This window comes from Sorex fumeus, unplaced genomic scaffold (assembly GCF_029834395.1).
Source record: "Sorex fumeus unplaced genomic scaffold, SorFum_2.1 ptg000128l, whole genome shotgun sequence".
Taxonomy (NCBI): domain Eukaryota; kingdom Metazoa; phylum Chordata; class Mammalia; order Eulipotyphla; family Soricidae; genus Sorex; species Sorex fumeus.
Window position 1 is genome coordinate 38,418,961 of NW_026606185.1, and position 22,734 is coordinate 38,441,694.

General features: G+C 38.9%; 1 protein-coding gene across 4 annotated transcripts in view; it reads left to right on the forward strand.

Annotated features, from left to right (window-relative positions):
- GALNT1 (polypeptide N-acetylgalactosaminyltransferase 1) overlaps positions 1-22,734 on the forward strand; it is a 105,946-nt gene that overhangs the window by 68,788 nt on the left and 14,424 nt on the right. For all 4 annotated transcript variants that reach the window (XM_056138090.1, XM_056138092.1, XM_056138093.1 and 1 more), the window contains 3 exons: positions 8,952-9,118; positions 15,673-15,880; positions 21,238-21,408. In XM_056138090.1, coding sequence (XP_055994065.1) covers positions 8,952-9,118; positions 15,673-15,880; positions 21,238-21,408 — 546 coding nt within the window. The remainder of the gene's footprint in view (positions 1-8,951; positions 9,119-15,672; positions 15,881-21,237; positions 21,409-22,734) is intronic.

Sequence of the window (22,734 nt, forward strand, 5' to 3'; positions counted from 1 at the left end):
CTCTCCATCTCCCCTGCACTCTGGGCTGACACTGCACCCAGTCAGGTAGCAAAATCAACATAAAAAAGCCCTTCCTGATTGCCCCAGGCAAAATACCTCCTAAGATGTTTTTCTCCGTTCCTCATTCCAATAACTATCAAACATCTTAATACTAGTTATTTTTGTATGGACACAGTAAGAGATAGCATTGAGGCTTGTAGGGCAGCTCTCCTGGGAACATCTTTCCACAGACTCAAACTACATTGCTCAGGCCAGATTAATCATTCTTAACCCTAGCAGGGTCCTCTTAACTTATAGTTAAGCATTATGGCACCTTGGCCAGGCCCATCTTGATGCCAGGGTAGCACATAGCTTACTGCTTGCCCTGGTTCCATCCAGTCCCTCGTCGGGACCCTGCTTTTGGGGGCGCTAAAGGAAGTAAAGGCCGCTGAGGCTTAGGTTGAGAGAACAGATGTCCAGTAGGAAAATATCACCGAGAATCACATTACAAAAGCATGTCTTTTTGTGTCCATACAAAAAGGACATTGCTCTGAATAAACTATGCAAAGGATTAGGGAGAAGAGAAAAACATTATTTACAAGTCAACAGAGCACAAAGAAGTTACAAATAAACACAGAGGAATGGGAGCACTGTGATAGGAGCAACCCAATATACCTAAACTACCTGAGGCTGTGCAGGATGGACAAAACAGTGTTATCCTACAGGGGACCATGTTTTGCCAAGGATCAAACCAGACTGAGCCACATAAAAGGCACCTGTACTCTTCTCCAGCTGTAGTTATTTATTGGCAGTGCCGGAAATTTAACTCAGGGTTTTATATGTGCTAGGTCTTATGTGCTACCACTTGGACTCATCTCCCTGGCTCCATGAATTTTATATTTTTGATTTCTTCCATTAGCCTTTGCTTTTAAATAGGTGAACTTGATATATCTTTGTTTATTTTATCTTTATATATTTATATGTTTTAGGTAGAAGTCTATGAAATAATTCATTTTGATTTACTAATAAAAAATGATTGTTCATAAAGTGCTACCGAATCTTGTTTTTCTTTTTTGTCTTCTTTTTATGCTTTGCTAATTGATCTTTTTAGTTGACACAACTTTTGGTGTTCATGTTTTTCATTCTCTTGGTTTGAAACTATATTTTTAAAATTCCTTTAGTAGTAAGTTCTGGGGACATTGTATTTGTCAATTGTGCAGATATGTATTTATAGTTTTATTTTTTCCTCTATCCCTTTTTAGATTTTCTCATAATGATTTAAAAAGACAAAACTTTTAATAATGACAAAGCCCATATCTGTCCTGCTGTTTACTTTCTCTGTAATTTTAACAAATTGCTTGACCTTTCTGGACTCTAGAATTCTTACCTACAGTAGACAATAAGGAAAATAGCAAGGTTGTTGTAAGAATTTGTAGGGCTGTAGAGAGCATAGAGTGTAGAAAAAGAGCTTGATTGAGGGTGTAAGCTTTAAATCCAAGGCAGGTCTCAGGAAATCTAATTCCCAACCTTGCTTTTCCATCCCCACTCTCTTACTAGTCACTATTGGGTTTATGAAATTCATTTAATATGAATGAAATGATTTAATTCATTAACGATGTCAGCTATATATTTAATTACCTCACTCTGAACAAACTCCTTTTTGGAAACCAGAAAGCTTTGCTTTGTCTAAATCACGGACTTAACTGGTGGTGCGTTTGGCAGCCTCCACATTATCTTGTGCTTGCCAAAAACTGCTTGGAGGGTGTAAAGAGCATACTTAACTGAAAGAAACTGGAGAATAAAAATGACCTTGTTGTACTTTCAGGAAGGGTTAAATAGAGACATTGAGATAGCATAGGAGGTAAAGCATTTGCCTTGAATATGGCCAGCCCTGGTTTGAATTTCCGACATCACACATGGTTCCCTGAGCACTGGCAGGAGTCAGGAATAGCTTCTGCACAGCATGTGATGCCCACACCCTGCCACCCATAAATCCTCCAAAACTAAAAAAGGGTTAAGTAGAAGTTGTCAATGGGAGATGTGTGCTGAAAGTAGATAAAGAACCAAACATGATGGCCTCTCATTATCTGTATTGCAAACCACAATGCCCATAAATAGAGAAAGAGGGAAACTGTCTGCAGGGGGAGGGGTGGAACTGGGTTGCGGGGTAGGGATACTGGGTTTACTGGTGGTGGAAAATATACACTGGTAGAGGGATGGGTGTTCAATCGTTGTATGACTGAAACTCAAACATGGAAGCTTTGTAAGTGTAGCTCACAGTGATTCGATTTAAAAAAAAAAGTTACCAGTGTATACCTTTGGTGATGTATGATATTAGAGCAGAAAGCTTAAGATATTCAGTCACATACAGCAATTCCATCCTATTTTAGTCTTAGATACTCAAAAGTTAATAATAATACAGTGTATACTATTATTAATAAAGTCCTCATTACTATATGCATTTTATTTAAGCGGTTAAGAAAAAAAGTGCTCCTGTGCCCAATTTACAGTTAGTCAGTGACCCATGTGAAGTACGTCGATGGTAACACATATAATTTCAATCATTGTGCTTTATCAGTCAATTGCAGTTATAACTTTGATGACCTTGTCTGAATGAGAGTACAATAAGAAGAAATTTTGTAACTTTGCCAAACATCTTAAATACTGACTTGTCAGCAGTAAATAGTAGTGACAGGATAAATGTAGTGGATGACCAAAAAAAAAAAATGAAAACCATAGCTCAAAGGAAAATGAAGGAAAACATTGGATTGTATGTTCCTCATGATTTGGAATTAGGCTTCTTTTCTCTAAGTCTCGATTCCTTCATCTGTAAAATAAGAAGAATAATACCTCTGTTTTAGAGCGGTAGCACAGCGGTAGGGCATTCGCCTTGCATGCAGCCGACCTGGGTTCGATTCCTCTGCCCCTCCAGGAGGGCCCGGCTAGCTACCGAGAGTATCTCGCCCGCACGGCAAAGCCTGGCAAGCTACCTGTGACATATTCGATATGCCAAACACAGTAACAACAAGTCTCACAATGGAGACGTTACTGGGCCCGCTTCAGCAAATCGATGAACAACGGGAGGACAGTGCAGACAGTGCTATTAGAGTTGTCATAAGGATAATGTGGAATAAATTATATAAATTCTTAACACTGTTTTAAATTTGAGAGGATTAAAATAGAGTTGAGGTCAGGGGTTTTAGAAGTTGAAAGCTAATAGGAATCATAATTATCAACGAACTTCTAAAGTTTTACATCCCTTGTTGTGTGGGTTAATCTTCTGGTAAGCCAGTCGTATAGATACATTCCTAAGCAAATTTAATATCTATTTCCTGAAACATCTCTAAATCACTCAAGGTAGGTACTCATCCTAACTCTATATAATGAAATTTACACACTAGAGTTTACTCAGGTCTTCTGTTAAGTAGCCCTTGGACCTATGAATGAAACTAGTGAAAATACAGGTATATGGCTGGAGAGATAAGGGTACAGGCCTTTGCTTTTCTGCCTAACCTGGTTCAATCCCTGGCACCATATGTGGTTCTTTGAGCAATGTCTGGAATGACCCCTCAGCACCAATGGGTGTGGCACAAACAAAAAAGTACAGGTATGAAGTTACTTCAAATACATGAAAATGAATTTAAATGGAATCATATTACTAAATTTCAAAACTGAAAGTGTATATAAGTTGTAGGGAGAATAGTTAGGTAGTGTTACATGTGACACCAAAACATAGGGTTTCATAAAAGAAACAACTACTAAATTGAACTTCAAATTTTAAAACTTTCACACTGCTAAAAACACTGTTAAAAGAGTGAAATGACAGATTACAGATTTGAAGAAAATATTTACAATTCAGACAGCCAACAAAAGTTTTAAGTCTAGAATGTATGAAAGAGCTCTTGAACACAAAATTTAAAAAGATTAAATGCAATAAAATGTTGTTGGAAGACTTGACACTTCACCCAAGTTTCCATATGGTTGGCAGAAGAGTGCACAAAGACGTTAACCAACAGAGAAATGACAAAACCATAATAGATACTAATCTGCCTATTTAAAAATTAATATAAAAATTCCTGAGATTATCGAGTACTCACAAAAACACAGGAGCATTGGAAGCCTTATATATCTTGTGTAGTGCAAAACTATGTAGTCTTCTAGACATTTTGACAGCTTAAATATTATATTTACTCTGTAAGCTTTCAAGTCCATTCTTGGATATTAATCCTAGAGAAATAAAAACATGTTCACACAAAACACTGATACCAACCCTGTATGTTATTCAGAATGAATGCTTAAAATGTCACTAAACTGCAAACAAAAATTAATCTTTGAATGAAATCAAACACTATTCAAAAACTTTGATATAGTGAAACTTGGAGATGATGAATGAAAGAAACTAATCTCAACACATAATTTCATTTACACAGCTTTTCTGAAAAGACAAGAATACAGTAATGAACAGATAGATGCAAGTTACTAGGAATTGGGTGCAGGGAGAAAATTTTACTATAAAGAACACAAGGTGTCCTTTGGGAAGTGAAACTGTTCTTTTCCTGATTTAGATAATTATATAAATTTATATGCTAAAATATACATGTGGGATAAAACTTGTTATAACTATCTCTCCCCTCCCCAAGAAGTGTCATTTAAAAACATGACGTGTGTCAGGTGTTGGTCCATATGTGGAACAATTGAAACTCTTTGACACACTGCTGGTAAGTGTGTTATCATATCATAATTATATCACAATTATATCATATCCTCTCTGGAAAACTAATTTCTATTAAAGGCTGATTATTTGGGGGCTGGAGCGATAGTACAGCGGGTAGGGCGTTTGCTTTGCACGCGGCCGACCCAGGTTCGATTCCCAGCATCCCATATGGTCCCCCAAGCACCTCCAGGAGTAATTCCTGAGTACATGAGCCAGGAGTAACCCCTGTGCATCACCAGGTATAACCCAAAAACCAAAAAAAAAAAAGATTATTTTGGGGTTGGATTTTTTGGGGGGGCAGAGGGGTCACACCTGGCAATGCGCAGAGGTTCCTCCTGGCTCTACACTCAGGAATTACTCCTGGCAGTGCTATGGAACCTTACAGGGTGCCAGGGATCAAATCCAGGTCAGCTGCCTGCAAGACAAATGCCCTACCCATTGTACTGTCACTCTGGCCCAAAAAGCTGATTATTTTTATATATACCTTATTGCCCCAACAACACAGAAATGTGTATGTATGTATACAATGTATGAATATGTATGTATATATGAACACCAAATAGCAGGTACATAAATTATTATTGAACTCTCTTTATAATAGCCCAGACTGTAAAGTACTCTAATATCCATCAATAAAAGAATGGAATTAATTATGGTGTGTATATATGTAATGGAATACTTACAGCAATAAAAATGTTATTTTTTTATAATAGCACGGATGAGACACAAGCCTAATGTTGAATAAGAGAATCTAGGCATAAAGTATATGCTCTGTTATCAGTAAATCTCAGAGTGTGGTCCTGGGACGTTCTGGAGGTTCTTGAAATTCCCTGAAAGACTCTGTAAGATTAGAACCACTTTTGTAATCGTACTAAGATACTGTATGTCTTTTTGTTCATCTTCAGAAAGTTTATGTTGAACTTTTAGAAGCTCCGTGAGGGGCTGGAGATCAAGCTCAACAGAACCAGGCTCCTTTCCTGGCCCTGGTCTGGTTCCCCAAGCAGAGAGTCAGCAGTATCCACCAGCACTGCCACGTGCGGCCAAACACCCCACAACCACACTGTTATATGAATCTGGGGTCAGGCAGAAGATAGAAGTTAGACCATAACTTGAAAAGAGAAAGTTGCTTAATAGAAATAATCATTAGGCATAAAGGCATCCACTTAAGGGGGCTAAAGACATTTATAAAGGACATCCTAGGGAAGGAAGGACAGACCGTCCCAGGGAGCCTGGGATCAAAAACTGGGATCCCGGAGAGCATGAGATTGATTATAGCTCACTAGAGAGTGATTCAGAAGACTCCACAGCTTCTAGTGAACCTGGAGTCAGAGAACCTTGTGGTGGAATTAGATGAACAGGAAATCAAAATAATCTAGTTTAGTCTTTATTTCAAAATTTTTAATCTGTCCATACAATTTGAGAATTTTAGTTCTTTAATGTGTCATTCGAGAAATACATCTGGTTTGTCACTTCTCTTTACAAAGCCTGTTGTCCCAGAGGGTTTTGTCTTCTGTTAGCTTCTTAGCAAGTGCCCGTGACTCACAGCACTGTTTCCACTCTGCAGTTTGCATAATTTTCTGTTTCACCTTTAAGATTTTTGTTGTTTTGGTAAGTTGACATTTTTGTAGTTACCTGGGCTGTTTTTTCTTTCCTAATTTTATAGCAGTAAAATGAAGTAATTTGAAAGAAGAGCTACATGATGATTTTGTTACTATTAGAAATTTGTTCACTGTATCCCCTTCACCTACATACAAGCCGTTTCTGACTTCAGTGCCCTGTTCCAACAGTCTGTGAAGCAGGCATTCAGGATGCATCTCATTTTAGCAACATGGATTTGATCCCTGGCACCACCCAGCCTTTTGAGTATCATCAGATATGGCTGTGGACGCCCCAAAGCACCACCAAAGTGGCCCCACAGGACTGCATCCTTGAGCCTGAACACTGGCCCTGACTAGCAGGGTATTGCCGTGAGTGACTCGGGGGTCACCTGAGCACTGCTTTGGAGGTATCCCTCCCCTCCCCCAAATGTCTTGGCTTACCCACCTCTGATTTTCTTGAAACATAATAATCGACGATCTATATAAAAACTAGCCACCTTTAAAAAGAAAATTGGAGTGGAAACTGGATTTTTGTTTGGAATGCTAAGGATGCATTCCCTTTCTTCGTGTAGGCATTTAATCTTTTGATCCTTACCTTTTTTTGCCTTAAGAGTTTGTGGCGAAGGTGGTGGACTGTTTGATAACCTTCTGAGTGAACCTCAATGTAAACATAGGGTACGAAGGGAATGGGCAGTGATGTGAGAATGTGATACAGGCCTTTGGGCCAGTGGTAGTTTGATTACTGGTAGAAGGAGATGAAGATCATACTGGGGTGGTATTGGTATACATCTTCCTTTATATGTATTGGGAATGGTAAGGAGGTGGGAGGGCTGAAATGAGACTCAGCGAGCATACGTATTTCTCCCTTCCTCCTGAGAGAGACCGGGCAAATGGAACCCTTATAATGAGCTCTTCCATTTCTTGTTCTTTCAGTCCCTTTACCTTGTTAAATATTTTTCTTCCATTTCCTTTTCTGTCAGATGTCATTACCAGCTCAGTGTGGAAATTAAGTAAAGAAAGTTTTGTGGCAGCTTCAGAAGAGGGGCTCATGTCTTTCTCCTCTCCCATTGACAGGTGTAGTGATCTGTCAAGTAAGATTAAAGATCACATTCACAGCTTGGGTGAGAGTGGAAGAATAGTCGGAGGTAGAAGAGCAACTGTTGGAATTTAGGGATCTCTAAGAAAGTGCTGCATATGCACTCTTCAGCAGAATGTACATTCTGAGTGTACATACCTTCAGAGCTGGTTTCTTACTGCTGATTAGCTTAGTAAGCTGAGAGAAGAGACTATATTACCTAGCAAATTACTCGATACATACAATCCATAGGCTGATTTCCTAGACTTGTATTTAGGGTGTGTTTGATCTTTGATGATCGTTGCCCTTCTACATAGAGTCTTGACAAACAAAATGTACCTTGATACTTTAGTTAAAGAAATGAGGCAGCATCAAGGACTTGTTTAACAGGCTGTGGCCTCAGCCAAGCCTGCCCCTTGCATCTCACAGAATTATTAGTGTCTGGCAGATAAGTGATACCCTGTAAATATTCTCATTATGGAAGATCCATTTTTATTATATTTTATAAGAGAAAGCAAAGGTTTATTTTTGTTATTTAGGCCAGGGGATATTGTAGTTCAATTTAAATGCTATTTATTCCTCAGAATTGTTGAACAATGTAAGGCAATTAAGCTCATTAACAGTTCTCATAAATTAATTTAAACTTCTGTAGTATATTAGAGAATGTTTTATATTTATGTAACTCTCATCACTAATAAAATCTGTTACACATGTAACTTCTAATTATTTTATTGGGTATTGCAAATGAGGCTCAAAGCCACAAAGCCATAATTCTGGAGTCATTGTTTGGTGGTTTCTTTGTAAGTTAAATGGATAATTTAAACATATACAGGAGTGTTACAAACACTTCTTGAGTTAATTATCTAAAAGAATATAAGATGAAGACTATTACATTTTTCGTACACACTGAGAAGGGGAACTGCACTATTCAGTGCCTCATGGGGGAATGGTAGGATGAACTAGATTTTCCAACAAAACTAAGTTGTAGAGATACTAAACATTTTTAAATATAAAGATTCTCTTTGTTAATTCATTTCATTTTCTCGGGAGCAAAGCTTTAAGAGCTAGCAAAACTAGGCCCTTTACTATCTCTATAGCTTTGAGCCTCATTTGCAATACCCATCAATATATCAGTCAGTGTTTTTGTAAGACTTTCTAATGCCAGATTCCCAGGACATTTATATATTTCTTGGTCTGTTGAATTTTGTGTCATTTTTTTCTTGTTATTTTTGGAATTTTTAAAGACTCAATACCTAATATATTTTTATTTTCATTTTGTCTAATTGGGTTATTGGAATGTATTCAGTTTGGAGTTGATAGAGATTAACAAAAAATATGTATTGCTAATAGTTGCCTAATTTTAAAACTAAAACCAACATCTTTAAAATAATTTTAATCTAAACACTTAACTTTAAGTAGGTACTATTTATTGAACATAAAAACAACATAATTAGCCAAAACTTAAATCAATACAAAGTTCCCAAGAATCCCACGACCAGAAAATTTGGTTTATTGCCCATTTAATCAGGATTCATTGATTATGCTTTACAGTCACTTTTGATAAAGGCATTTGCTTTGTCTCTAGGTGTAAAACAAAGGTGTATCCAGATAATCTTCCTACAACAAGTGTGGTGATTGTTTTCCACAATGAGGCTTGGAGCACACTTCTGCGAACTGTCCATAGTGTCATTAATCGCTCACCAAGACACATGCTAGAAGAAATTGTTCTAGTAGATGATGCCAGTGAAAGAGGTAAACTTTATATTTTAATGCCAGAAATATGCTACACCTTTTGTCATTAACAGTTAAAAAGTGAGTTGCTACCATTTTTAACTTAATAATTTTATATAAATATATAATTTATAATAAGAATATAGCATTTGGACTCATGCAAAAACAATTTTGTGAAAATTTAAGCAGTACTTTTATTAGCACGTAATCTTATTTTTAAAAGAATGCTATCTAATGTAAACATTTGTATAGAAAAGTGCAAAACTCCACATAATTGGATATTAGTGAAAGCACTGTCCTCCCATTGTTCATTGATTTGCTCGAGTGTGCCCAGTAACATTGTGAGACTTGTTGTTACTGTGTTTGGCATATCGAATATGTCACGGGTACCTTGCCAGGCTCTGCTGTGCGGGTGAGATACTCTCGGTAGCTTGCTGGGCTCTCCGAGAAGGGCGGTGGAATCGAACCTGGGTCGGCCATGTGCAAGGCAAACACCCTACCGCTGTGTTATGGTTCCAGCCAATTAGTGAAAGGAAAAGGGAAATTTATTTCTGTGTATATTGAGAAATACCTTTTAACAAAATGAAGCCTTAGTTCTCTAAATTCTTCCTAGGCTCTTTCTTCCCCCTCCCTCAATCCCCTTCCCTCCTTTTGCCCCCCTCCCCCCATATGCTGTATTACTAAGTTTAGGAAGGTGAATAAAGGGATGAGGAAGAAACTTAAGATGATAATATTACTCAGATCATGAGATCAGAGTACATCTCCGCAATTATACTCGTTCAAATATTCTCCTAGGAATCTCAGAATGCTTTATTTCTCTTAGGATTTCCCGCTTCATAAAATATAATCATCTGAGAAAGGATATGATAGCCAGCATTTATTTTTAATTTTTCTTGGAGTTTCACACCACATGATGGTATAGAAAAGTCTCTGCTTAGTACATCAGTAGAGAAATGTATATGGAGTACAGCAGATAGGGCACTTGCCTTGCACGTAGCTGACCCTTTTTGACTTTTAGCTCCTGATAGGTCCCCTGAGTCCTGCCCAGAGTCATCCTTAACTGTAGAGTGAAGAAGAAACATGTGAAACTCAATGTAGTATTTCACCCTATATGGTCCCTCCGGGACCATGTAGAGCCAGGAGTAAGGCCTGAGCATCGCTGGTTGTGACCCAAAAACCAGAAATAGAAAATTAACTTTTTTTCCCTTGGCTCATCATCTTTTTGGTGTTTTGTTGTGTTTTTTGTTCTTTTGTTGCTGGTGGTGGTGCTCAAGTCTCTCTCTCTCTCTCTCTCTCTCTCTCTCTCTCTCACACACACACACCCAAAATCTCCAGATTTCTTGTTTAATCTCTCACTATATTTGCTGAGATGCATTAGTCATGCTTTATACCTTTGTTTTCCTGAGCCCACACTTAACATGTAAATTTAACCCTGATTAAATTAAACTATTTCTTAATTATTAGAGGTAATTTACATATAAATAGCAATTTAAACCTTAGGACTTTTCCAGATTATTAGAGTTCGAAAAAAATAAAGCCTGGGCCAGAGCAGTAGTACAGCTAGGAGGGTACTGGCCTTGCTGCCGACCTGGGTTAGATGCCCGGCATACCATATGGTCCCGAGCCCTGCCAGGAATGATTCCTGGGTGCAGAGCCAGGAATAAGCCCTGAGCATTGTCAGATGTGGCCTCAAAACCAAAAATAAAGATAAAGTCTTGCCTTCTCGACAACTTTATGACTTACCTCTATTTAAGGAAACAGTTTATAGCCATATAAAACATTCAAATAATTCTATAATCCATTGCCAAAATGAATGATAGATGTGGTATTTATTTTAAATGTTATATTCATAACATCTCATGGGTGATGGCTAAAAGTTAATTTCTCTTAAGAAAGTGAAGCAGTCACACAGTGCTTTTTATAATCTATTTTGCACTTGTGTTCATTTACTTATATTTAGTGTTTGCTAAATTAAATATCCCTCAGTGTTGGATAAAAATCTTTTTTTTTTTTTAAGAGAGTTGGTTTTCCTTATAGCCTTCCTTGGTTTCTGTGTTGAATGTGGAGACGTCTACATGGAATTGTAATTTTTGTAGAATGTGAATTAGACATTATGTGGTCACATAAAGCACGACAAAGCCACATAGACTAGTTATCTTGTTTTCTTGCTCACACAGAGCCTTCTTGATCACTCACCTGTATAAATCTGTTTAAGATAATATGTGGGCTGGTGCCCATCTACCTTCCTCTTCCCTGTGGGACTTTTCACCACTGAGTCAGGGTCTGCCTCTCCCTGTACTTCCTTCTCCCTGAAAGCCTCGGGTGTCTAGGTTATCTTTTTTCATATTTGAGCACCACTAGGTGTTGTGCTCTGTGGCGATAACTTCAGTTTGGCTTTCCAAACTAAGAATTATCTAATAAAATTTTCAGTGGGTTTAGAAATCAGAGAAAGCTCTTTGTTCCCCTTCTCTTTCCCCCTGTTCATGAGACATAGCAGAGGTAATGAGCATTTCTCACCTGGACTGTTGACACAGACTAGTCTTAACTAATCTCCCCACATGTGCTTACACCTTCCCATCTGTTCACTGTGGTGGTTCTAAACAGATCTGATTGTGTTACTTCCCTCAGACACCTGTGCATCCTGGCTTTTGCCTCAATCGCACCTAATCCTAAATCATCCCCTGCCCAACCCATTCCCATAGCCCAGTACAAATGTTTATTCAGAGCCAAGTTATATTTAAAGAGAAGACGTCTTCCTTGAGTTCCCAAGACCTGTAATATCCTTCTGAACTCATCTGGAACATTCTACACCATACAGTATTCACCTGAGTTTTTAACTATTTACTTGTCTATTTAGTAAAATTTTTTCTCTTCATTAGCTCCTCAAGGCCTTCAGTGCCTGTAAAAGGCCCACATTTAATGAATAATTTATTCAATCCTCCCTTTGATTTATGTATGTGAACATCCTAGTTAAGAGTGTATAACATGTTAATCTGTTCTCACCTGAGGGTTTCTGATTAATGTAATGCATTTCAGTATCACCGTTTATTAGAGAAGTCTGAAGAAGGTGATATAGTTATCCCTATTAATGAAGAAAACGAATGATTGTATACCCAGGGCTTGACCTCTTAACTGCCATGTGTATCAGATCTGTCAAAAACCTTACTATTATAGGCCTTCTGAAAAAAATAGTCTGAGTGAATCCATAGTGTCAGAAGTTATGTAATTGTTACCTCAGAGGATTATCTGTTATAATGGGGGTTCTTATTTAAGTAAGTTTTAAGAGTTAGTTTATTAGACCAAATTCCTTGTCTTCCCAACTGCTCTTTAGAGTTCTGGCTAGATTGCTCCAGTGTTGCTGTAGGCAGTAAATTTGTTCCTGCTAGATAGCCTCATACTTTCTGATGGGGACCTGCCTAAGGAACCATGTATAGACCAGTGGCTATAAAGATGTTTTTGTGAATGAGATGGATTTTCCCTGTTTCTAGATAACGTAGTAGCTTCTCATCAGTTAAGCTCTCCTCCACCATGATTTCATTTTTGTAAATTTAGACTGGAACAGATAGTTTCTAATCCCCACCCAGAACTAATTCCATAATTTTATATCAACTGTTAGAAAGCATTTATTTCTTAGACCTACTGCATAGAAGTTACAAACATATGAATTTTGTAAAATAGTGATTTTCTTGAACTATAACACCACAGAATTGATGCATTTGGTGGGTGGGCGGGGGTTCAAATTTAGGTTAGGTTCAAATTTGTGAGATAATTGTAATAGTAATCTCATAAGGTTTGGGAGGATTGAGACTTAAAAATATTTAAAGAGTCTAGCATTGTTCTAAACAAAACAAAATAACACCTATTCACAAAATGTTTTTTCCCCAACATTGGTCAAGGTTCTCTCTTTGTTCATCGAATTGCTCCAGCGGGCCCAGTAACATCTCCATTGTGAGACTTGTTACTGTGTTTGGCATATTGAATACCTCACGGTCACGGTAGCTTGCCAGGCTTTGCTGTGCAGGTGAAATACTCTCGGTAGCTTGCCGGGCTCTCCGAGAGGGGTGGAGGAATCGAACCCGGCTCGGCCATAACATTTGTAATGCCCTCGTATTTTTATTTCTTTGTGTTTGTTTTGTTTTGGGTGGCTGGAGCGATAACACCGTGGGTAGGGTGTTTGCCTTGCACGCAGCCGACCCAGTTTGATTCCTCTACTCTTCTTGGATAGCCCGGCAAGCTACCGAGAGTGTACCGCCCACACTGCTGAGCCTGGCAAGCTCCCCGTGGAGTATTCAATATGTCAGAAAGAGTAACAAGTCTCACAATGGAGACGTTACTGGGCCCGCTTGAGCAAATCAATGAACAACAGGAGGACAGTGCTGCAGTGCTACAGTTGTTTTGGGGCCACAGCTGTTGGTGCTCGGGTCACTTCTGAAGCTTGGGGGACCAGCTGGGTTGCCAAGGGATGGAGCCCAGGTCAGGTCAGCCATGTGAAAAGCAAAACCTGCTTTTCTGTCACTCCAGCCCCTACCCTTATCTTTTCTAGCCAAATCAAATTACGGATATCTTTTTGTGCACTTTGTTTTTGTTTTTGACCCACACCTGGCAATGCTCAGGGCTTACTCCTGGCTCTGTACGCAGGAATTACTCCTAGTGGTGCTCAGAGGACCATTTGGGATGCCAGGAATCGAACCCCGATCTACCATGTGCTAGGCAGATGCCCTACCTGATGTATCATTTATTTACTGCTCCAACTCAAGTTACAGATTTATAACCCTAAGAATTGGTACATAAAAGCACAGTAGTCATCAGGTAGGTCTTCAGATTATTTTTAGATGTAGTTTATCGTTTATTAAGCTTTTAAAAATATGAATGTCCTGTAATATTACCTTAAGTATGATTTTAATGATAATTTTTTATGTACAGTATAGTGGTACATATCAACTGTTGTTTTCCACAATTTTTCTGACCTGTTCCAACTCCAAAAACCATTTTCACTATTTGTCTTTCCCTCTCTCCTGGATAGGAAGTCAGTTAGATCACCACATTTAGTATAAAGGACAAGAGAGATAGTACAGTGGGTAAGGCACTTATTTGCACTAAGCCAACCTGGGTTTGATCCCAGGCACCACATATGACCCCCCTACCCCCCAGCCCAGGAGTAAGCCCTTAGCACCGTTAAGGTGTGACACAAAAACAAAACAAGGGACCAGATCTGTAGAACAGGTGATAGGATACTTGCCTTGCACACGATTGAGCTGGGTTTGATCTCTGATACCACATTTGTTCCCTGGAGCCCCACCAGGAGTGATCCCTGAGTGCAAAGGCAGGAGTAGTCCTGAATACCACCGAATGTGGCCCCCAAATAAGTATAATAGAAGTGAACAAAAAAAAAAATTAAAGATATATCTGTGGGAAAGGAAGATAGCATAGGGGTCGGAGAGCATGCTTTGCATGCACTAAACCCCACTTCATTTCCCTGCATTCATGCCTCCTACTTCCAACCCAGGACCACAGGGAATTGGTTGGTGGTACTGCAGAGCCCAAGCAGTTTCATATCCTTGAGCCCTAGCCTAACTCGTGTAGTCCAGTTAGACAAGTATCATCCAGCTGAAACCTATGGACTACTTGGTAGACTCCCCCTCCCTGCCCCCCTATATACCCTGATGTATCTGTGACACCTTCCCATTACTAGAATTCTTTAGGAAATGTAGTCACAAGTACACCCAGTAGCTCCACATAAATTTTTTCTTTCCCTCGATTATTCTTAACCTTGTCCTACAGGAACTGGTTGGGAAAACTTTTGACTATACCACTGTCAGTAGCTTGTTCAGGGTAAATTTCACTAACCTGAAGAACTTTCCTTTTGCTTTGAAGACACTGAGCTTTGGTCTACATTTTTCAAATCAATTATATTCTTTGCAGGCAGTCATTTTTCTTATTTCTATCAGAACTTTTCAGGAAATCTCCTGACTTCATACATATCTTCGTACTCTTATTTCTCCTTTTCCTCTTCAATTACCTATATTTCCCCCTATAAAACATTATATTTAGAACACCTTATCTATTGAGGATTTCTGTCTATTCTAGCAGACTCCATTTGCAGCTTCTTGATACAGTGTATAGGGTCAGCAACTTTGGTAGTTGTTAAAAATCCATTTCTGCCTTTTTAAGAAGTCCCACATGTTCTGAACTTAGAGCTGTTGCATATTCTGTTCTTTCTCCCTTCAGGGGTTTAAATTTAATGCTGATGGACATTCTTTCTGTTCTTGAATCTTAACACCATTAGAAAAAGAACTGATCCTTACATAGAGTTGCTTGAAAAACTGCTAAGATGCCTGTCCTTGACTGAGTCTAAGTCTCCCTCCTAATTTCATCTCCAGTTAAGTAGAAGCAACTCCTAAAAAACGCTCTCAGGAAATAAAAGGCTTCCTGTAGCAGAATAAGTTAGTAATGAGTTAGCAAGCTTCACTGAAAGTACTCATTAAATACATCTTGAATGAATACTGTAAAATAAAATAATTCCTGCATAGTAGCAGGTCATTTTTTTTATTTTGTTTTTCTTTTCCCTCCCACAGACTTTTTGAAAAGACCGCTAGAGAGCTATGTGAGAAAATTAAAAGTACCAGTTCATGTAATTCGAATGGAACAACGGTCTGGATTGATCCGAGCTAGATTAAAAGGAGCTGCTGTGTCTAAAGGCCAAGTGATCACCTTCTTAGATGCTCACTGTGAGTGTACAGTGGGATGGCTGGAACCTCTCTTAGCCAGGATCAAACATGACAGGTAATTGTCTTGGGCTGTAAATCTAGTTTAAATGCATTTGGCCTAAACTGTGTGGGAAGTTGTAAAGTACCATTTTAAAATAAAGGTAAAAATAATTTCTTCTTGGGGCTGGAGCAATAGTTCTGTGGAGTAAGGCGGTGCTTGCCTTACACAAAGCCAATCCAAGTTCAATCCCCAGAACCCTATATCATCCCCTGAGCAACAACAGGAGTGTCCCTGAGTGGAAAGCCAGGAATAAGGCCTGAGCACTGCTAATAATAGAAATAATAAGTTTCCTCTCAAACATTTTTTCAAGATCATGATAGGTCTAGGAATGTGGCTCAGTGGTAAAGCACTAGTCTTGCATGTGTGAGGCCCTGGGTTAGGTCTTCAGCACTATTCTACAAAAGTAATAATAAAATACTCACTGTCCACTGTCCTCCTGTTGTTCATTGATTTGCTCGAGCGGGCCCAGTAATGTCTCCATTGTGAGACTCATTGTTACTGTGTTTGGCATAATGAATACTTCACAGGTAGCTTGCCAGGCTTTGCCATGTGGGTGAGATACTCTCACTAACTTGCCAGGCTCTCCAAGAGGGGTGGAGGAATCGAACCCGGCTCAGCCAACCGGCGGGCCACTCACAAGGCAAACGCCCTACTGCTGTGCTATCGCTACAGCCTATAAAATATCCATGATACTCTGTATATGAAGACAGCCACATTTTCAAGTCTGGTTAGAATGTCTATAAACTGTGTTGTTAGTGAAAATGGATTAGGAAGCACATTGTTAGGATATATACTGACCCCACTTTTCGCTAAGTAGGAACAGAATAGATGGATAGTGAGTGAAATCAGAGAAGTTAAGCCCTTTGCTTGTCTCTGTTCTCTAAAATTAACACTGGAGTAGACAATTCATCTTATTTTTACCTACATTCTTATTGGGACTATAGTTCTCAACTTTTAGCACAGCAAGAAATAGAAAGGCTTGGGGAGACGTGCGTCGCATCCTCAAATGCTTGGTTGTATGCAGACAGACACTGTGGAGTGCATGACCCTGGTTGTAGTCTTTCTTGACACACATTTTTCAGAGATTCACTGCTGCCTTGTGACTCAGTTCTTATATATATTGGAGAAAACCTAACTTTAGTCTCCTTGACCTGTATTATTTGAATTTTTGTCACTGGAATTTGATCTAGAGGCTCTCTGTGTCAATAATAAGGCTTAGATTTTAGCAAGAAAAAACTGACGAACCACATGGAGCATGGCAAGAGCCCTTGCATCTGTTCCTTAGCAGATGATGGCCCTACATCTCTTTTCCTTTTCAATTAGAGTAATAAGATATTTCCTAAAGATATAACTTTAGAAAAGAGACTGTAACCTGAAGAAGGACTAGGAGGTCTCTATAATATAAAAGTATTTAGGAAATATTTTTTGAAAAAATAAAACATATCCTTTATGAAACAGGAGCATAGAGAGGAAATGATGGGAGATGTAAGAAACAGCAAAGAGGAATTAGCTGAAGAAACAACCAGAGATATTTCCAATTTGGATGATATGCTAGATTAAACATGAATAACTGTCAGCTGAAGAAGCTGGATAAAATAAGACGTTTTTTAATGCTTTACTGAGTTGGCAATGAAGAAATTTCACATCTCAAAATTAAATCAGAACAAGTGAGCTGCCCAAACATTTAAAGCCAGAAGGATGGACCATGTGCTTTGCACATGGGAGCCACAGGATCAGATTCCAGTACATGCTTCCCTTAGACTACCATGTATGTCCCAGAAACCAAAGAAAAAAGGAATATCTTTATTTCAAAGGATGGTACAAATATATATGTATAATGTAGACTTGAATAGGTGTAACAGAAATATCATTTATGATAACAGTGGAAATTATAAACCAAATTTATATGTAATAAAAGATACATGATATAGAATGCTAACTGACATTTACTAGAATGTAATATATTGGAGAGAAGGATGTATAGAATAGAAAAGTGCATATAGAAATACCGGTTATTCAGACATTGAACTGTAAATTCAGTATGTTTCCAATTCAGATATAAACATGGAATTTTCTTAGAGAAGAGAACTTGACTCTTACATTAATCTGAAAATGCAGTTTTTTTAAAAAAAAATCATCTTAAGCGGGACTGGAGTGAAAATACAGCGGGTAGGGTGCTTGCTTTTCATGCAGCTAACCTGGGTTTGATCCCCAGCATCTTGTGTGGTCCACAATTCCTGAGCACAGAGCCAGGAGTAATCCCTGAACATTGGTGGGTATGGCCCAAAAAAAGCAAAACAAATCACTAAGATACTTCTGAAGGAAAATAGGTACAGTAGAACATGTCTTTTGTGCCAGATACTAAGACTCACTTTAATTGGCAATGGTGTATTAATGAAGGTATTCACAACTAAGACATACAAAACAATAGTGTCTAGACACCATCCCAGAGTTTATATGGAAACAGAGGCAACACTAAAAATTCCAGTGGGGGAAGGGATAGATCTTCAAATAGTGCTGAGTAAACTGGTGATCACGGAAACATAAATGAAGTTAAATCTTAATGCACATTCTTTTTTTTTTCTTTTTCTTTTTTCTTTATTTATTTATTGAATCACCGTGGGAAAGGTTACAAAGCTTTCAGGTTTAGGTCTCAGTCATGCAAATATCAAACACATTTCCCTTTACCAATACTTATTTTTTACCATGAAGAACCCCAATAAAACCCCAACCCCCACCCCTCCCAGTCCCTGTGGGGCAGATGAATTCTAGTTAACACTCTATCTGCTTTGATTAGATTCATTGTTTCAATAAAAGATTCACCACTATTATTCAGAGTTCCCCCCCCCCCCCCCAAATCAGACATGCTGAAAAAGCATTGTGAAGTGATTTGCTTTCTACAGCTGGGTTCAAGAATTAAATGTTGGTTTTGGATTTCTGCTATTTTACTTACTGACCCTGGAAGTATTTCTACTGAAAGTCAGATAGTTAAGAAATTGGTTTCTCTGCTCTGGAGTCGTGGCCATGCTGGAGAGCCGCTAGTGGGGGGCAACTGGTGGCCTCGGTAGGGCGTGAAGGGCGGACCGAAACGCCCCCCTTCCCATGAGGTTTTAGTCGCCCCCACTCCCCCGGCTCATACCTGCTGTCCACAAGGCTCCCATGCGGCCGCCATCTTTCTTTCCAGAGAGGAGAAGGCGACTGGGGCAACACCCTTTCCCCTCCGGACAGACATGCTGGCCTGGATTAACGCATAGTCCGTTCACTTTTCAGCTCCAAGCTGCCGGGCTCTGCATTAAGTCCTTGTGTTTCTGGGGCTGTGGCCGTGCTCCAAACTTAACTATGATTTTCAGAGAGAAACGTTGGGTGGTTTACTTCCCATGGTTCACTTTGTATATAGAGAGATGTCGCGCGACCGCATAAGCGGCCGCGCGGTTTTGAGAAAAAGTCCTAGTTCCCGCATACTCGAGCTGTGCTTGTAGAGGCTTCTGGTCACCGGGGTTCCATCTGGGGGAGGTGGGATGCGGTACCTACCCCATCTGGGACTTCCCAATGATCTCGGCTCTTTTTGGAACCTGTTTTTTTTTTTTTTCCTTCAGGATCTGTGGATCCCGCCCTCCATGTAGTCCTTCTCTTAGGCTGAATGCTGTAAAGATGGCGCTGGGGGGCGGGCTGTGGGCGTGACTTCCGGAATCTGAGGTTACCTGGGAGTTGTAGTCCCGGCAGATTTGAGGAAAAGTCCTAGTTCCCGCATACTCGAGCTGTGCTTGTAGAGGCTTCTGGTCACCGGGGTTCCATCTGGGGGAGGCTGGATGCAGTACCTACCCCATCTGGGACTTCCCGATGATCTCGGCTCTTTTTGGAACTGTTTTTTTTTTTTTTTTCCCCTTCGGGATCTGTGGATCCCGCCCTCCATGTAGTCCTTCTCTTCATGCACATTCTACCTAAAAATCATTTCTATAGGGAATAAAGGCCAAAATTATATAGAATAGCTTTATGATTTGGAGTAGGAAAAGATTTCTTTAATAACTATATCACCTGGGGGGCATTTGCCTTGCACACGGCCGACCCGGCTTCAATTCCCAGCATCCCATATGGTCCCCCGAGCACTGCCAGGAGTAATTCCTGAGGGCAAAGCCAGGAGTATCCCCTGAGTATTGCCAAATGTGACCCAAAAAGAAAAAAAAATCCCCTGGATGGGAAAGATAGCGTATTTTCTGAAATGTGACTGCCAAGGATGTAAATACAATGCCTTATAGTGGGCTGTGGTCATGTGACATTTTTCAGGTTTACCCCCCCAAAAAAAACCAATAGAAAAATATTTTAAATATATATAATTTTTCCAAAAATATAATTCATTAAGAATATTCTTTTTAATATGAAAATATAATTTTTTTCTCTAAGCACTTTTTTTGTTTTGGTGCCCAGGGCTTACTCCTGGTGCTATCCACTGGGATTACTCCGGGCGAGTTTAAGGGATCACATTGGGTACCATGTCTGCAAGGCTGGCATCCTACCCACTGTATTGTCTTTCTGGATTTACTTTATTTTTTATAGGGGCTACATTCTACAGCACCAACAGTGCTTAGGGACCCAAGACTACTTTGAGAAAATCAAGAGTCAGGAGGCGACTGGGGTCTTCCCCGGTTTTGCTGTGTTGGGGAGAATGGCCCCATCTAGACCACATCCTGTGGTACTTGAAAACCACTAAACTATATCTAGTGTTCTCAGGGGCGAGGCCATGCTGCAAATCAAACACAGGGCCTTGTATTTCTAGATTTGTGCTTTACCACTTGAGCTGTCTCCCCTGCCTAACAATAAAGTTTTTATATCTAAACATGCTGTTTAGCTAATATTACCATATGCAGAAATAAGAGGATATAGCATCCAAAGTTGTGAGCATTATTGAAAAGCTGTATTATGAAATACATCTGCATGTAACATTTTTAGAAAATAATAATAGTACAAAAAGTTCCTTGATTGAATTCAGCGATCTCACTCTAGAAGTTTTCTTCCAAGGCAAATTGGAATATTGTGTATATAAACTTGTTCATTTACAAAATAGAACACAAATGTCCAAGAGTTGTCTATTAAAACTATTACTTTAAGAGGATTAAATGTGTAGTCATTAAAAGTGCTGTTTTGCAAACTGTAGAAATAGTATAAATGTGACAAATGTGCGAAAGTAGAAATGAAAAGAGGTAGAGTAAATTATGTAGCTTGTTAGAATTTGGCAAGAACAGTCTCACCATTACCTTTAATATTACAGATTATATTTTCATTTAAAAAATGCCAGGTAACAGTTGTTTTGTGGTTATGTTAGGACTCAAATGGGAAAGTGAAATGATTCTTCCAATTTTATTTAACAATTGCAGGAGAACGGTTGTATGTCCTATCATTGATGTGATCAGTGACGATACTTTTGAGTACATGGCAGGCTCTGATATGACCTATGGTGGCTTCAACTGGAAGCTCAATTTTCGCTGGTATCCTGTTCCCCAAAGAGAAATGGACAGAAGGAAAGGTGATCGGACACTTCCTGTGAGGTAAATTAGATTGCCAACATTTTCCATATCACTGGCAGGGGATTGTGAAACTTTGGAAATCAAACTAAAAAGGATTATAAGGTATTTTAAGAGACATGAAGCATTTGAAGTTAAAAGCCAAACTTTAACCTGTGTATTTTAAAGAGGAATTTTGTTCTGTTCAGTAACCATAAATGTTCATGTATATAAATGAGGAATTAAGGTTGTGTGTGTGTGCATACATACCCACATGCACATATATTTATGTATATATATATACACACATATATGCAAAATTTTACAAACCATTTTTAACTTTAAAGATAATATTTAACTTAAACTGCCCCTTAATTAGTTCTTCTATATCAATATGTGAAAATATTACCTAAAATAGGGTCTTTGCATCAAATATAAGATAAATTCAGACATGTACCATCTGGATGATAATTGCTGGCTTCTTGTGAGGATACAGAAACTTGTTTGAAATGTTTCCAAAAAAAAAAAAAAAAGACCAGAAGTGACAAAAGCATAAAAAGGATTTTCATCAGTACATTTTTCCCTTCTGTTTTATAGTCACAGATTTTTTTCAGAAAGGGATGAAATCTGCATGCTATTCACAATGTTAAATTGAAATTATCGCAGATTTTTATTCTAGTTGCTTACACCTGCTGCATCTGTAGTATTTGAGAACTTCAAACGCACACTTTCTTTTTAGCATCTCAGATTTTTTTCCTCTAGATTCAAGTTCAGGTCTGGCAGGTGTTCCGCTAATTCTGTACCCTTCCCCTCTAGCCGGCCAGAGCCCTTTCCTAGCCTAGGGGTTTTCCACCGTCGTGCTGATAATTCAATTTACTGTCATAATTCAAGGTCCTTAAATATTTTATAGTCAGATAACTTTGTAAAACTATGGTTTTCTGATATGGGAGTGGGCAGAGGGATGCAAAAGTTCAAAAGGAAGATTTAGCACACGATTCTAAGATTTGAAATATCCCAAATCCAGACCAAGAGAACCCTGGGTGTCAGAAAAACAGCACAGTATTTAAGGCATTTGCCTTACGCCTAACTATTCCTGGTTTGATTCCTAATGTATATGGTACCCTGAGCACAGAGCCAAGAGTAAGCTGTCCACAGCTGGGTGCAGACACAAAACCCCAAAAAAAAAGCAAGAACTTTGGGGGTTGGCCTATTCTTTCTTATGCCTAAGACTAAATTTTTTTTTCTCTTCTAAAATCAAAATGATTCTTAACTTTTTTGTAAAGCAACTATTTCTATTAGAAAGCCACGTACTGCTGTCCTCACAAGGGCTGGAGATTAGTATATTTAATATCACACAAATAACCAGGTCGC